The 16,677-nt window shown below is 42.2% G+C and overlaps 1 protein-coding gene across 2 annotated transcripts in view; it reads right to left on the reverse strand.

The window, feature by feature from the left end:
• The window catches only part of VARS2 (valyl-tRNA synthetase 2, mitochondrial), a 96,507-nt gene that overhangs the window by 36,377 nt on the left and 43,453 nt on the right, over positions 1 to 16,677 (reverse strand). For both annotated transcript variants that reach the window (XM_053722065.1, XM_053722066.1), the window contains 3 exons: positions 16,519 to 16,646; positions 2,792 to 2,895; positions 2,621 to 2,702 (listed from right to left, as the gene is read on the reverse strand). In XM_053722065.1, coding sequence (XP_053578040.1) covers positions 2,621 to 2,702; positions 2,792 to 2,895; positions 16,519 to 16,646 — 314 coding nt within the window. The remainder of the gene's footprint in view (positions 1 to 2,620; positions 2,703 to 2,791; positions 2,896 to 16,518; positions 16,647 to 16,677) is intronic.

Here is a 16,677-nt window from a genome sequence, read left to right on the forward strand (position 1 = left end):
AAAAATGTCTGGTTGTGTTAACAACAGAAATGACTCGCCCGATTATAAATTATTAAAATATATAAGGCCAGATTTCGAGTAGAGCGCAAAATATTGCTTACGCAATCACGATATTTGCACTCCACTCAGTAACACCAGTGCACGCAGATGTGCGCTGGTATTACAAGTGAAGTACAGGGAAGCTTTAAGTTGCAGGGAAGCTTTGTGCTCACAAGAGCGCGCTTCCATAGGCTCCAATGGGAGCCTCGTTCTTATGCAGTGAGACGCGGCTGAGAACCTAGCGCAGTGCAGGGGGTAAGTCACGCAGCAAATGTAAATATGTATATGAATATATACATATATTTTTATGTGTTACTATGAGTTTATACATGTATATAAGCATATACATTTATATTTACAGGGAACACACAGTTCAATGCCGTTTTTTGTTTCTAACACCCCACACTTTCCCAACTTTAGCCCCCAAAAACTGCCTAGTGCAATTGGGGGATATTAAAAAAATTAACCAAAGGTCTGGCCTCTGGTTAATTTTCGGAGTGCTAATTGCAAGCGCGAGTGTGCGGTAGCAATAACCAGCCATTTACTGGTTGGTTATTTATCGTGCGCCCATAAATGGGCGATAAATTAGCGCGATAAATTAGTGCTCCACTTGTAATCTAGCCCATAATAATTATAGATTCATAAAAAATGACCATGCCTACTTAACACCACTTTTTTTTTTTACTTTAAGGGACAGTAAAACATTGTAATTACAAGACATTTCTGTTGTGTTGCTTTATAATAACATATCAGCCAAGTCTTAATGTTTTTAAAACAAATTAACACCCTTTTCTATTGCTCAATAGCCAAGCTCCACCCATCATTTGCTTATTTTAGAGTAGCCAATCAGGGCTTTAGACCAGACAAGGTCAGCCACAGTTACACATTTGATATAAACTGAATTGTTTTGCAGTTGTTAGCTGATAAAGCCAATTAGTGGCAGGTATGTAGAAGAGTTTGCCTTGAGAACTGCATTTTAAATTCTGAGAATTAGAAATTGCTTGATTTTCAGAGCTAAATTACATGAAAATGGGGCAAAATAAATAATGAAAATATATTTCAAAGTTGTTTCATTATGTGTAACTAAACGTTTCATATACAAATCTCAAGGTTAACTGTGCTCTTTATTGGTTTGCTAAAGACAACAGAATTTCATAAACCACAAATCTACAATAAAAAGTAATGCAATAGGAACATTATCAGTAGATTTTTTGTGGGAGACGTCAAAGATTGCTTTAATTCTATGCTGACTGTATTATGTGACATTTATTCATATTAAACATCTAGAAGAACATGATAAACCCAATAAAAGAAAAAAAATCCTATTATTACCAAGTACCCTAAATATTTTCAAATATCAATACCTACAGAAAGTTAAGCAATCTGCCAGGAAAGAACAACCGCTCAATGGCTTGTTCTATAGCCTGGTTACTACCCGGGAAGTAGCTTCTTTTAGGGCAAAAAGAGTCTTTTCCCAGGAGGCAATTTGCTAGAGAACAAGCTATTGTTCGTTCCTGGTTGAGTGCTTCTACTTCTTGTTAATATGTAAAATATGACTCGGGGTCATCGGAGAAACCAGACGTAGACTCCTTGACCAAAGAGCCTAGAGGGATATGGCAGCACCTCACTGATGAGGTCCAAAGGAGGCAGAAACTATCGTCTGGGGTTGCCATGTTCTATGTTCAGAGGAGAATTCCCTGGTATTTGGGGCTGGACTGACCTTGTTAGGCAAAATCAGACTGATATACTTCACAAACATTCTGTTCTGTGACAGCACACATGGGAAAAAAGAAGCTACTCACAGGTGGCAATTTACTAGAGAATAAACTTTTAAACTTTTCTTCGCCCCTGGTTAAGTGCTTCTACTAGTAAATTTTCCAATATCGGCGTATTTTGCCTCTGTGCAGTACCGGCCCCCATATTTGATGACATTAGAACGTAGTGTCACTAAACACTTCCTGATTACAGTTTAAAAAAATAACGATAAGCACTTTTACGCAAACAAAAAATGAGTGAAATTGATAACCCAACAAACACACGACTACTGTATGATAGCTTCACACACACACATATCTCTATGGCTTTGGTACATAACAGGTTAATTGTACACGTAACCAATTAACACCGCTACACACCATAAAAAAAAGTGACCAATCAGCATGCAGACTCTTCATCCTGTGATGTAATTGCAAAAGTAAAGAACACATAACAATTTCATTAAGTTTTCAGAAGGTAATGATTTGAGCTTCTGGGGTTTTGACCTCAAATATTTTGAAATTGTGATTGCTTGAAAAACAAACAAACAATATCGGCCGAAGTTTAGAAATCGTTTTCAATCAAAAACAAGTGCAATATTGTAATAAACCACTTAGTAGCCAATATAACTTTCTCCTTTGCTTTTTATTCTGTTAAGGTTTTCAGACTTTTTTTTACTGTAAGTGCGTTAAAAATGAATTGGATGTACAGAGGAAGATGTGACGGTTATTGTAAAAGGATAAAGAAAACAGAAAAACAAGAAATAAAAATGTAAATAGTGCAAAAAAGGGAGGTTGCAGAAAATACTATAGGTGACGCCGTTTACCTCTAGCGCTTTCTGTGCCATCGACTCACAGCTGACAAACCATTGGTTCTTTACTAGATACTCAATGACATCCCCCGAACGGCTGTAACAGAGAAAACCCAACCCTTACAGTGCTGTTCAGAGTTGGCGAATGCGTCATTATGTCACGTTGATGGTCAGTTCTTTAGTTACCTGCACACCGGTAGCTGCATTGAATGTTCAGCTTCTCCTCTGTAAAGCTCTTTCTCCCGTAAACCAGCCAGGACCTGTTCCCGAGCATCAAATCTCTTCACACCCTGAGTGGAAGGTGGAAAGTTTAACAAACAGGAAAAAAAGGAGGAAAAAAGTGAGAACGAATAGGGAGGATTAAGGAGTTGAGAAAGAGGAGAAAGTTAAAAAAAGAGACAGACTGAGAAAAAATAAATGAAGCAAAATGAATGAAGAAAGGAGAGAGAATGAGAAAACAATGATAACAATGAATGAACCAGAATGAGAGAAGGGGAAATATCAGTGTGCAATAGAGCGCAAGCAAGGGGTAGCGACCGGAGGCAGAACTTTTATTCACTTTCTGCGATAAGATCTTAGAAAAAAAAATTCTGCAGGTCATTTTGAATTAAAATTCAATTTTAAACTTTTCGCTAAATCACCAGCTCAATTGCAATGTGTTGAACAACTGGATAATAAAGCAATGTGTAAAGTTTTTTAATATATTGCAGCAGCTAAACATTACATTGCAAACTAAATAAATAGGTTTCTCTTAGTGTAACAACATGTAATTATAAGGTAAAAAATGTTAGTGATTAAAAGGTGCATTGCACACAACAACACCTTACATTCCGGAGTCACAGCTTTGCAGACTGTGCAGCTCTGCTACATATTTGACTGTTCTTGTCAAATAGCTGTTTGTCCTGGTTGCACCGTTGCAAAACTTACAGTGCAGCCAGAGCACAGGTCTGTTTGAAGAGAACAGCCGGATGAGGAGCAGCGCTGCAAAGCGAAGGCACTAACAGTTCCTGCATGTGTCCTGTTCTTTCTGCTGAAATGCTGCTATTTCTGCAAGGACATCTCAGATCACAGCATGTTCTGCCCTGGGGGTAGTGTGTGAGCATAGGAAAGCACAAGACAGCTGAAACAAGTATAAGACAGCATGGGGGAGTAAGAATATGAGCGCATGCAAGGAAGAGCCCAAGGGGTAGATTTATCATATATATATATATATATATATATATATATATATATATATATATATATATATATATATATATATATATATATATATAACAGAATTTATGTTTACCTGATAAATTACTTTCTCCAACGGTGTGTCCGGTCCACGGCGTCATCCTTACTTGTGGGATATTCTCTTCCCCAACAGGAAATGGCAAAGAGCCCAGCAAAGCTGGTCACATGATCCCTCCTAGGCTCCGCCTACCCCAGTCATTCGACCGACGTTAAGGAGGAATATTTGCATAGGAGAAACCATATGTTACCGTGGTGACTGTAGTTAAAGAAAATAAATCATCAGACCTGATTAAAAAAACCAGGGCGGGCCGTGGACCGGACACACCGTTGGAGAAAGTAATTTATCAGGTAAACATAAATTCTGTTTTCTCCAACATAGGTGTGTCCGGTCCACGGCGTCATCCTTACTTGTGGGAACCAATACCAAAGCTTTAGGACACGGATGAAGGGAGGGAGCAAATCAGGTCACCTAAATGGAAGGCACCACGGCTTGCAAAACCTTTCTCCCAAAAATAGCCTCAGAAGAAGCAAAAGTATCAAATTTGTAAAATTTAGAAAAAGTGTGCAGTGAAGACCAAGTCGCTGCCTTACATATCTGATCAACAGAAGCCTCGTTCTTGAAGGCCCATGTGGAAGCCACAGCCCTAGTGGAGTGAGCTGTGATTCTTTCAGGAGGCTGCCGTCCGGCAGTCTCATAAGCCAATCGGATAATGCTTTTAATCCAGAAGGAGAGAGAGGTAGAAGTTGCTTTTTGACCTCTCCGTTTACCAGAATAAACAACAAACAAAGACAAAGTTTGTCTGAAATCCTCAGTAGCTGCTAAGTAAAATTTGAGAGCACGAACTACATCCAAGTTGTGCAACAAACGTTCCTTCTTTGAAACTGGATTAGGACACAAAGAAGGCACAACTATCTCCTGGTTAATGTTTTTGTTAGAAACAACTTTTGGAAGAAAACCAGGTTTAGTACGCAAAACCACCTTATCTGCATGGAACACCAGATAAGGAGAAGAACACTGCAGAGCAGATAATTCTGAAACTCTTCTAGCAGAAGAAATTGCAACCAAAAACAAAACTTTCCAAGATAATAACTTAATATCAACGGAATGTAAGGGTTCAAACGGAACCCCCTGAAGAACTGAAAGAACTAGGTTGAGACTCCAAGGAGGAGTCAAAATTTTGTAAACAGGCTTGATTCTAACCAGAGCCTGAACAAAGGCTAGAACATCTGGCACAGCTGCCAGCTTTTTGTGAAGTAACACAGACAAGGCAGAAATCTGTCCCATCAAGGAACTTGCAGATAATCCTTTTTCCAATCCTTCTCGAAGGAAGGATAGACTCTTAGGAATCTTAACCTTGTCCCAAGGGAATCCTGCAGATTCACACCAACAGATATACCAAATTATGTGGTAATTTTTCTGGTTACAGGCTTTCAGGCCTGAACAAGAGTATTAATAACAGAATCTGAGAACCCTCGCTTTGATAAGATCAAGCGTTTAATCTCCAAGCAGTCAGCTGGAGTGGGTCGAACGGACCTAGAACAAGAAGGTCTCGTCTCAAAGGTAGCTTCCATGGTGGAGCCGATGACATATTCACCAGATCTGCATACCAAGTCCTGCGTGGCCACGCAGGAGCTATCAAAATCACCGACGCCCTCTCCTGATTGATCCTGGCTACCAGCCTGGGGATGAGAGGAAACGGCGGGAACACATAAGCTAGTTTGAAGGTCCAAGGTGCTACTAGTGCATCCACTAGAGCCGCCTTGGGATCCCTGGATCTGTACCCGTAGTAAGGAACTCTGAAGTTCTGACGAGAGGCCATCAGATCCATGTCTGGAATGCCCCACGGTTGAGTGACTTGGGCAAAGATTTCCGGATGGAGTTCCCACTCCCCCGGATGCAATGTCTGACGACTCAGAAAATCCGCTTCCCAATTTTCCACTCCTGGGATGTGGATAGCAGACAGGTGGCAGGAGTGAGACTCCGCCCATAGAATGATTTTGGTCACTTCTTCCATCGCTAGGGAACTCCTTGTTCCCCCCTGATGGTTGATGTATGAACTTGGCCCTCGCTAGCTGAGGCCAAGCTTTGAGAGCATTGAATATCGCTCTCAGTTCCAGAATATTTATCGGTAGAAGAGATTCTACCCGAGGCCAAAGACCCTGAGCTTTCAGGGATCCCCAGACCGCGCCCCAGCCCATCAGACTGGCGTCGGTCGTGACAATGACCCACTCTGGTCTGCGGAAGGTCATCCCTTGTGACAGGTTGTCCAGGGACAGCCACCAACGGAATGAGTCTCTGGTCCTCTGATTTACTTGTATCTTCGGAGACAAGTCTGAATCGTCCCCATTCCACTGACTGAGCATGAACAGTTGTAATGGTCTTAGATGAATGCGCACAAAAGGAACTATGTCCATTGCCTCTAAGCCATCTCCGTGGAGATGTTGCCTGTACAACGGCAAAGAGAATGACTGGGGTAGGCGGAGCCTAGGAGGGATCATGTGACCAGCTTTGCTGGGCTCTTTGCCATTTCCTGTTGGGGAAGAGAATATCCCACAAGTAAGGATGACGCCGTGGACCGGACACACCTATGTTGGAGAAATATATATATATATATATATATATATATATATATATATATATATATAAAAATATATATATATATAGCGAATCATGTCTGCCCTGCATCACTAAATGCAGACAGCGTACACTGTCGGCATTTATCATTGCACAAGTATTTCTGGTGAAATGCTTGTGCAATGCCGCTCCCTACACATTCGTGGCTAATTGGCCGCTAGCAGGGGGAGTCAATCATCCCGATCCATCACCTCAGAGGTGGCAGATGAGTTAAGGAGCAGCGGTCTTAAGACCGCTGCCTCTTAACTCCTGTTTCCAGGCTCGCACGGAATAAGCAACATCCACTGCTTCATAAATGTACCCCCGAGAGCGAGACAGAGCATGGGATAGTGAGAGATCACAAAAGTAAGAGGAGGAGTGACGACGACAAGAGTTCACGCAAAAGGGAAATAACAGAGAACAAAGAGAAAGAAAGGCAGAGAGAGAGAGCAAGAGAATGGCTACTAGAGATATAGGGCCCAATAATCTAACTAGAGCCTCGTCAGTACTGTGACAACGCTCAAAGAGCTAAAAAAAAAACCCATAGACTATAGGGTAGATTTACCATTGTGCGGACGGACATGTTCCGCTGTAGCGATCATGTCCGCCGCACATCGATAAATGCCGACAGCGGATTAGATTTATCATTGCACAAGCAGTTCTGGTGAACTGCTTGTGCAATGCCGCCGTCTGCAGAGGCCGCTAGCAGGGGGTGTCAATCAACTTGATTGTATGTGATCGGGCTAAATGCTGTACGCCGCCTCTGAGGTGGCGTATGAGATAAGGAGCAGCGGTCTTAAGACCGCTGCTTAACTCCTTTTTCTGACCAGCCTGAAGGCTCGCGCAGAAACAGCTGCATTAGGCAGACTACAGGGCTTAATAAAAATCGGTCCCTATGTGTGTTTTCTGAATATGCAGGTGAGTTTCTGATCATCGGCCCATAGAGTGCAGTATTCTCCACAGAAGATTTTGCCAGCCAGGTGGCATTATGAAGTAGCGGTGAGGGGCAGCGTAATTCTTTGTAATATTATAACATTTTCATTTATAAATGTTACTTAAGCTATTCAAAGCACAAATTGCATAATTTAACATAAATTGATTAAATAATTTGAGCAACATTGAAAACATTTAAATATTAAAGTGATGGTAAATATGAGCATTTAAAAAAAAAAAACACTAGGATTTGCCATCACTAAAAATAAAATGATCTTTCAGTGATGAGTTTCAAAAAAATAAATTAAAAAAAATGTATGCTTACCTGATAAATGTCTTTCTTTTGCGATGTACTGAGTCCACGGTTTCATCCTTACTTGTGGGATATTATCCTTCCAAACAGGAAGTGGCAAAGAGAGCACCTACAGCAGAGCTGTCTATATAGCTCTCCCCTTAACTCCACCCCCCAGTCAATTGACCGAAGGCCAAGGAAGAAAAAGGAGAAACTATAAGGTGCAGCAGTAAAATGAAGTTTTCAATAAAAAATACTATCTTTCTTGAATAGACAGGGCGGGCCATGGACTCGGTACATCGCAAAAGAAAGAAATTTATCAGGTAAGCATAAATTTTGTTTTCTTTTGCAAGATGTACCGAGTCCACGGTTTCATCCTTACTTGTGGGATACCAATACCAAAGCTTTAGGACACGGATGAAGGGAGGGACAAGACAGGAGCCTAAACGGAAGGCACCACTGCTTGCAAAACCTTTCTCCCAAAAATAGCCTCCGAAGAAGCAAAAGTATCAAATTTGGAAAAGGTATGAAGCGAAGACCAAGTCGCAGCCTTACAAATCTGTTCAACAGAAGCATCATTTTTAAAAGCCCATGTGGAAGCCACCGCTCTAGTAGAGTGAGCAGTAATTCTTTCAGGAGGCTGCTGTCCAGCAGTCTCGTAAGCCAAACGGATGATGCTTTTCAGCCAAAAGGAAAGAGAGGTAGCCGTAGCCTTTTGACCCCTACGTTTTCCAGAATAGACAACAAACAAAGAAGATGTTTGACGAAAATCTTTGGTTGCCTGCAAATAGAACTTCAAAGCACGAACCACGTCCAAGTTGTGCAATAAACGTTCCTTCTTAGAAGAAGCATTAGGACACAGAGAAGGAACAACAATCTCCTGATTGATATTCCTGTTAGTAACAACCTTAGGGAGGAACCCAGGTTTGGTACACAAAACCACCTTATCAGCATGGAAAACGACATAAGGCAAGTCACATTGTAATGCAGATAGTTCAGAAACTCTTCGAGCTGAAGAGATAGCAACTAGAAACAGAACTTTCCAAGATAGAAGCTTAATATCTATGGAATGCATGGGTTCAAACGGAACCCCCTGAAGAACTTTAAGAACTAAATTTAGACTCCATGGCGGAGCAACAGGTTTAAACACAGGCTTGATTCTAACTAAAGCCTGACAAAAAGCCCGAACATTTGGGACATCTGCCAGACGCTTGTGCAATAGAATAGACAAAGCAGATATCTGTCCTTTTAAGGAACTAGCCGACAATCCTTTCTCCAATCCTTCTTGAAGAAAGGACAAAATTCTAGGAATCCTAATCTTACTCCATGAGTAGCCTTTGGATTCGCACCAAAAAAAAAAGATATTTACGCCATATCTTATGATAGATTTTCCTGGTGACAGGCTTTCGAGCCTGAATCAAGGTATCTATGACCGACTCAGAGAAACCCCGCTTTGATAAAATCAAGCGTTCAATCTCCAAGCAGTCAGTTGCAGAGAAATTAGATTTGGATGCTTGAACGGACCTTGAATCAGAAGGTCCTGTCTTAGTGGCAGAGTCCATGGTGGCAGAGATGACATGTCCACCAGGTCTGCATACCAAGTCCTGCGTGGCCACGCAGGTGCTATAAAAATCACAAAGCTCTCTCCTGTTTGATTCTGGCAATCAGACGTGGAAGGAGAGGGAAAGGTGGAAACACATAAGCCAGGTTGAACGACCAGGGTACTGCTAGAGCATCTATCAGTACTGCCTGAGGATCCCTTGACCTGGATCCGTAATGAGGAAGTTTGGCGTTCTGACGAGACGCCATCAGATCCAATTCTGGTGTGCCCCATAGCTGAACCAGTTGAGCAAACACCTCCGGATGGAGCTCCCACTCCCCCGGATGAAAAGTCTAACGACTTAGAAAATCTGCCTCCCAGTTCTCTACCCCTGGGATATAGATCGCTGATAGATGGCAAGAGGGAGTCTCTGCCAATCGGATTATCCTGGAAACTTCTATCATCGCTAAGGAACTCCTTGTTCCCCCCTGATGATTGATATAAGCTACAGTCGTGATGTTGTCCGAATGAAATCTGATGAATCCGGCCGAAGCCAGCTGAGGTCACGCCTGAAGAGCAATGCATATCGCTCTTAATTCCAGAATATTTATCGGTAGGAGGGCCTCCTCCTGAGTCCACAAACCCTGTGCTTTCAGGGAATTCCAGACTGCACCCCAGCCCAATAGGCTGGCGTCCGTCGTCAATATGACCCACGCTGGCCTGCGGAAACACATTCCCTTGGACAGATGATCCTGTGACAACCACCAAAGAAGAGTCTCTGGTCTCTTGATCCAGATTTATCTGAGGAGATAAATTTGCATAATCCCCATTCCACTGATTGAGCATGCATAGTTGCAGTGGTCTGAGATGTAAGCGAGCATATGGAACTACGTCCATCGCCGCAAACATTAAACCGATTACCTCCATACACTGAGCCAGGTGCTCAAAATCTTTGATTTCCTGACCTCCGTCAGAAATATTTTCATGTCCACCGAGTCTATCAGAGTCCCTAGAAATGAAACTCTTGTGAGAGGGAAAAAGAGAACTCTTTTTTACGTTCGCCTTCCACCCATGAGATCTTAGAAAGGCCAACACTAAGTCTGTGTGAGACTTGGCTAGTTGGAAAGTCGACGCTTGAATTAGGATGTCGTCTAGATAAGGCGCCACTGCTATGCCCCGCGGCCTTAGGACCGCCAGAAGGGACCCTAGCACCTTTGTGAAGACTCTTGGCGCCGTGGCCAACTCGAAGGGAAGAGCCACAAACTGGTAATGCTTGTCCAGAAAAGCAAACCTGAGGAACCGGTGATGATCTTTGTGGATAGGAATGTGTAGATACGCATCCTTTAAGTCCACGGTGGTCATATATTGACCCTCCTGGATCATTGGTACAACAGTCCGAATCGTCTCCATCTTGAAGGATGGAACTTTTAGGAATTAGTTTAGGATCTTGAGATCTAGAATTGGTCTGAAGGTTCCCTCTTTTTTGGGAACCACAAACAGATTGGAGTAGAACCCTTGCCCCTGTCCTGCTTTTGGAACTGGGCAGATCACTACCATGGTAAAAAGGTCTTCTACACAGCGTAAGAACGCCTCTCTTTTTGTCTGGTTTACAGACAATTGAGAAAGATGGAATCTCCCCCTTGGAGGAGAATCCTTGAAGTCTAAAAGATACCCCTGGATTACAATTTCTACGGCCCAGGAGTCCAGAACGTCTCTTGCCCAGGCCTGAGCAAAGAGAGAGAATCTGCCCCCTACTAGATCCGGTCCCGGATCGGGGGGCTACCCCTTCATGCTGTCTTAGTGGCAGCAGCAGGCTTCTTGGCCTGTTTACCCTTGTTCCAAGCCTGGTTAGGTCTCCAGACTGGCTTGGATTGAGCAAAGTTCCCCTCTTGCTTTGCAGCAGGGGAAGAGGAAGCGGGACCACCCTTGAAGTTTCGAAAGGAACGAAAATTATTTTGTTTGCTCCTCATCTTATTTGACTTATCCTGAGGGAGGGCATGACCCTTCCCTCCAGTGATGTCTGAAATGATCTCCTTCAGTTAAGGCCCGAATAGGGTCTTACCTTTGAAAGGGATGGTCAAAAGCTTAGATTTTGATGACACATCAGCCGACCAGGACTTAAGGGATAATGCTCTATGCGCTAAAATGGCAAAACCTGAATTATTTGCCGCTAACTTAGCTAGATGAAAAGCGGCGTCTGTAATGAAAGAATTAGCTAGCTTAAGAGCCCTAATTCTGTCCAGAATATCATCTAGTGGTGTCTCCACCTGAAGAGCCTCTTCCAGAGCCTCAAACCAAAAGGAAGCTGCAGTGGTTACAGGAACAATGCACGCTATAGGCTGGAGAAGAAAACCCTGATGAACAAAAATTTTCTTTAGGAGACCCTCTAATTTTTTATCCATAGGATCTTTGAAAGCACAACTGTCCTTGATAGGTATAGTTGTACGCTTAGCCAGAGTAGAAATAGCTCCCTCCACAATGCCATGAGTCCCGCATGGTGTCAGATATGGGAAACATCTTCTTAAAAACAGGAGGGGGAGCTAACGGAATACCTGGTCTATCCCACTCCTTAGTAACAATGTCCGAAATCCTCTTAGGGACCGGAAAACATCAGTGTAAACAGGAACCTCTAAAAATGTGTCCATTTTACACAATTTCTCTGGAACTACAATAGGGTCACAATCATCCAGAGTCGCTAAAACCTCCCTGAGCAATAAACGGAGGTGTGCTAGCTTAAATTTAAATGCCGTCATATCTGAATCTGTCTGAGGGAACATCTTTCCTGAATCTGAAATCTCTCCCTCAGATAGCAAATCCCTCATCCCTACAGCTGAACATTGCGAGGGTATATCGGATACGGCTACTAAAGCGTCAGGAGGCTCAGCATTCGTTCTTAACCCAGAGCTACTGCGCTTCCCTTGCAACCCAGGCAGTTTAGATAAAACCTCTGTGAGGGTAGTATTCATAACTGAGGCCATATCTTGCAAGGTGAAAGAATTAGACGCACTAGAGGTACTTGTGCGGGCGTTACTGGTTGTGACACTTGGGGAGAACTAGATGGCAAAACCTGAATTACTTCTGTCTGAGAATCATTCAGTGCCAAACTCTTATAAGTCACAATATGCTGTTTGCAATTTATAGACATATCAGTACAAGTGGGACACATTCTAAGAGGGGGTTCCACAATGGCTTCTAAACAAATTGAACAATGAGTTTCCTCAATGTCAGACATGTTGAACAGGCTAGTAATGAGACAAGCAAGCTTGGAAAACACTTTATTTAATGAAAAAACAACAATTTTCAAAAACTGTACTGTGCCTTTAAGAGAAAAAAGGCATACACAAACTGCAAAACTGCTTAAAATTCACTCAAATTTTCCGAAAATTTTGTAGTAGATTCACTAATCTTTGGCAAGATTGCACCACAAGTATTGAAGCAATTAACCCCCAAATATGCAAACCGGATTGACAAAGTGTCAAAAACTGGTAAAAACCCTTGTCAGCACCTTGCCACAGCTCTGCTAAAAATAACAAACTGGGGGCGGAGCCAACAGCTCATAAGAATGGACGCACTTTCACATTGCTCCTGCATTTATGATCTTATAGGGGACTTTGGACTATGGTTCTAATTCAAATATTCTATATATAGCTTTTTAAAACCTCCTAGGATTCACATCATGCCTTCAGTGTGAGTTAACTCTGGTGACCAGTGAGATATTGTGGGGCTGAGTCTGAGGCCCGCTTTGACAGTTCATAACAGACGGCCATCTTTACATCTTTACGGCAGCGAAGTTATACTAACCCCTTTGGGCATACGCTGAAACCAGTAGCCCACAATGTTTCTCTCATGCCTACCTAGAAGCTTGACACCTAAACCCAACATGGCAGATGTTAACCAGATCCTTGCAGAACTACGCTGTATATTGATGGAGCACCACGCCGCACTTGAAAATTCACTGTATGAGGCGTCTAAACCTGAGGACACCGAAACCTCTAAATCAGCAACACAACTTGAATTTACTCTCAGGGGAGATGTGGTAGGCGGCTCTCAGGAGCTCGTTGCGGCGGATGAAGAAATTGCCACTGTGGGAGCAGTCCTATATGGAGCGAGCCCATTGCGCAGCATAGACACGGTCGCTGCTGCGACTCAGTCGGCTCTCACATCTAGCCCAACAGATGCGACGCTAGAACCTGGAGACCAGAGAGGGATACAGCCACAACTGCAAGCGCCCTTGGGGTTTACAAAGGTTCTCCCAAGTGCTGAAATATGGGCAGTTAAGAGTGGGCCACGTGTCATACATAGGCCGGATTCATCTGAAGACGATGGGCGCATGTTGAAAATTAGTATGATGCTCGGTACGTACCCGTGTTCTTCATCTTCCTTCTCGCCGGACTTGTGCCCTGGGACTATGGCGACAAAGCACAGGAGAGGTATAGGTTAGGAACAGACACATTATTTCACGCTTCCTTTGGTAGGTTGCATTGAGACTTGCCTAATTATAGCCGAACTGCTTCACCTGGGCCCTCTCCTACTGAACTTTAATACGCAAGACATTTGCTGATAAACTCATTCCCCAAACCTAAGGTGCCGGAACTGAGTTACCGTTAGATCGCTACAGTTTTTATCCTCACTGTCTCCCCTCTATTCAGCCTACAGGACTTCATACACGCAACAGTATAATACTCTCAATACCTTCAAAAATAACTCCAGAATTAATGCATAGCAGCACCTGCTTTTAAATGTACTGCTCCACACCGTCTGTTTAGAATTAGCATTAAGTCTTTATGTTATGTCACAATATGAGTTTTTATCATAGTTATACTCTTAAGTGATGCTTTACAGGTTACTGGTGTACCTTCCCACCCCATGAGTCAAAGGTTATGAGAAGATTGTAGAATAACCTGTCAATGAGGATGCCAATCATCCCCATAACTCACTGAATGAATTTGTGCTTCTCTAACAATAATCCATGTCCAGGGGAAATTAGTAACTCTTTTGCTGCCATTCTTTTAGATTAGACCACCTTTTTGCTTAACTCTTTTGGCTTAGAACATCTTTTTAACTTGACTGGCATTAATAGTATTATTCAAGTAGCTCAGGGAGGCTAAGTTGAATTACACACCCACACTTAGGATGGTTTTGCCTGCGGTTTGGACATAGGGCCCGTGTCTAGATGGCAGAGCTTGAAACTATGAGCTTGTGGAACAGCCTACGCCCTAGCTTCACTTTCACCTTTTAACCTAACTATACTGCCTGATTAATAACTATATCTCATATTTTGGTATTACTCCTACCCCTAGATAGATACGTGTGCCTAACAGTAAAGGTTTTAATCTCTTCCCAGACCTTATTGAGAGGTAGAACATTCGCATCGCATCCAGTGTCTGTAATATGTTTGGTATGTGCTTTACAACGGTATATTTACATACGTAGATCTGGTGGTCTGTTTGTTTTATTGCTCTCCAGCTAGCCATGCATGCATGACACCTTAGGTTAAGATGCTAAGCATTTGCTATCTCAGTAATTAGCACAGATAGAGTATTATACTTCTCTATATTTTATTTAAATAGCTTATTGTTACATGTTTAAATCCTTCTTGTTAATGTTACGACAGGGGTAATTTTAGGTGCATTCTATTCTGTTTTATTGCTTCCAAATTGAAAAATAACTTAGAAAATATGTGGTTTGATCCTCACTGTGGTATCAGTGCAGGCTGGACCTGCACTGTTTCCAGCAGTTACAATTTCCTCTACCATACTATGAGTCAATAGCTTCCTAGACTCTATCATATCAAATAATATTTTTGGGATCACCACTAGCACCCAGTGTGCCCACGAAATTTTTCATATAGCAATGTTGCCTGGCCATATTATAGCCTGTTTGTTTTGAGCTATGTATTTACGGTTCAATTAACCACCTCCCCCCCCATATTTTAATGTACCTCCTAGGCTAGGAGGGTTATCTGCGCGGCTTCTCTCGCATATGCCGCACCCTTTACCTATGATTGAACAGCTACCCCTTCCCATATAATATTTCGGTATATCAGACCCATGAGAGTCTTACCATGTTCTATTGGGGGTAGAAAAATTCAGTTTACTATATTATAGTTTTATTAAATAACATACTAACCACAGTTCTTAATAGATAAAAAGAGGTTCTCTATTTGGGGTCCATGAGTGGCCCTGTCAAATCATTGTTTACCTACCTTACCTTATGTTTATAGTATCTTTGTGGTCCAAGAATGACCACATAAATCCAATGGTGGGTGTAGCATGTGAACAACGCTTGATGTTTATATTTAATGTTTGATTTGTATCTTAACTGTACTGTACACTTGGGCGATTTCTTTTGGTAATTCGCATTGTAACAGTTTATTTTCCGCCATAATCTGTAATGACAATCACTAATTGTTTGTTTAAAAAAGAACCTCAATAAAAAAAAAAAAAAAAAAAAAAAAAAAAAAAATAACAAACTCTTGCTTGAAGATAAAATAAAAACTAACAGTTTATCACCTCTTTCACTTTACCCTTCCTGCTTAGAGCCGGCAAAGAGAACGACTGGGGGGTGGAGTTAAGGGGGGAGCTATATAGACATCTCTGCTGTGGTGCTCTCTTTGCCACTTCCTGTTAGGAAGGATAATATCCCACAAGTAAGGATGAAACCGTGGACTCGGTACATCTTGCAAAAGAAAAATGGTCCTTAACTCAACATTTCTGTGCCGCGGCTCCTCGCTAAAGTCAGCGGCTCTGGTCGCCCACAGCACATTGCTCTTTTCTTAATAAGGTGACGTTTCCACCTTTAAACCCATAGCCATGATAGTAATCTGACAGTGTTCTGCATGCTATCACAGATATTGGTTTAGAGGTGGAAACGTCACCTCATTGAGTAAAGAGCGCTGTGTCGTGGGCGGCCGGAGCCACTGACTTTAGCGAGGAGTCGCAGCACAGAAAGGTGAGTTTTGCACCCTTTTTTTTTTAAGAAATTCATCACCGAAAGTCCAGTTTATTTTCAGTGATGGTAAATCCTAGCCTTTTTTAAATGTTTATAATGCTTGTTGCTCAAATTATTTAAATAAATTTATGTTAAATTATGCAATTAATTTGTGCTTTGGATAGCTTAAGTAACATTTATTAGTGATGGTAAATTCTAGCATTTTTTTTAAACGCTCGGATTTACCATTACTTTAACTAATGTTAGCTTAATACTGGCTTCAATTTCAGACTTCTGGTCAGTAAAATCAGTTGGGTGGTGCACCTACTAAAACGGCCCCGGGGAGAACACTGTGTGCTGTTCCATACCTGGATCCATTCGCCACAATGCTTGGTCATGAATCCATCTTCACCAATGACAGACACCACAGGCAGCGAGAGGTTTTCTGCCATCTCAAAATCCGCCAGGCTGTGCGCAGGCGTCACCTTTACTGCTCCTATATGGGAAACAGGATGGAATTCTAATAC

This window comes from Bombina bombina, chromosome 7 (genome assembly GCF_027579735.1).
Source record: "Bombina bombina isolate aBomBom1 chromosome 7, aBomBom1.pri, whole genome shotgun sequence".
NCBI lineage: Eukaryota > Metazoa > Chordata > Amphibia > Anura > Bombinatoridae > Bombina > Bombina bombina.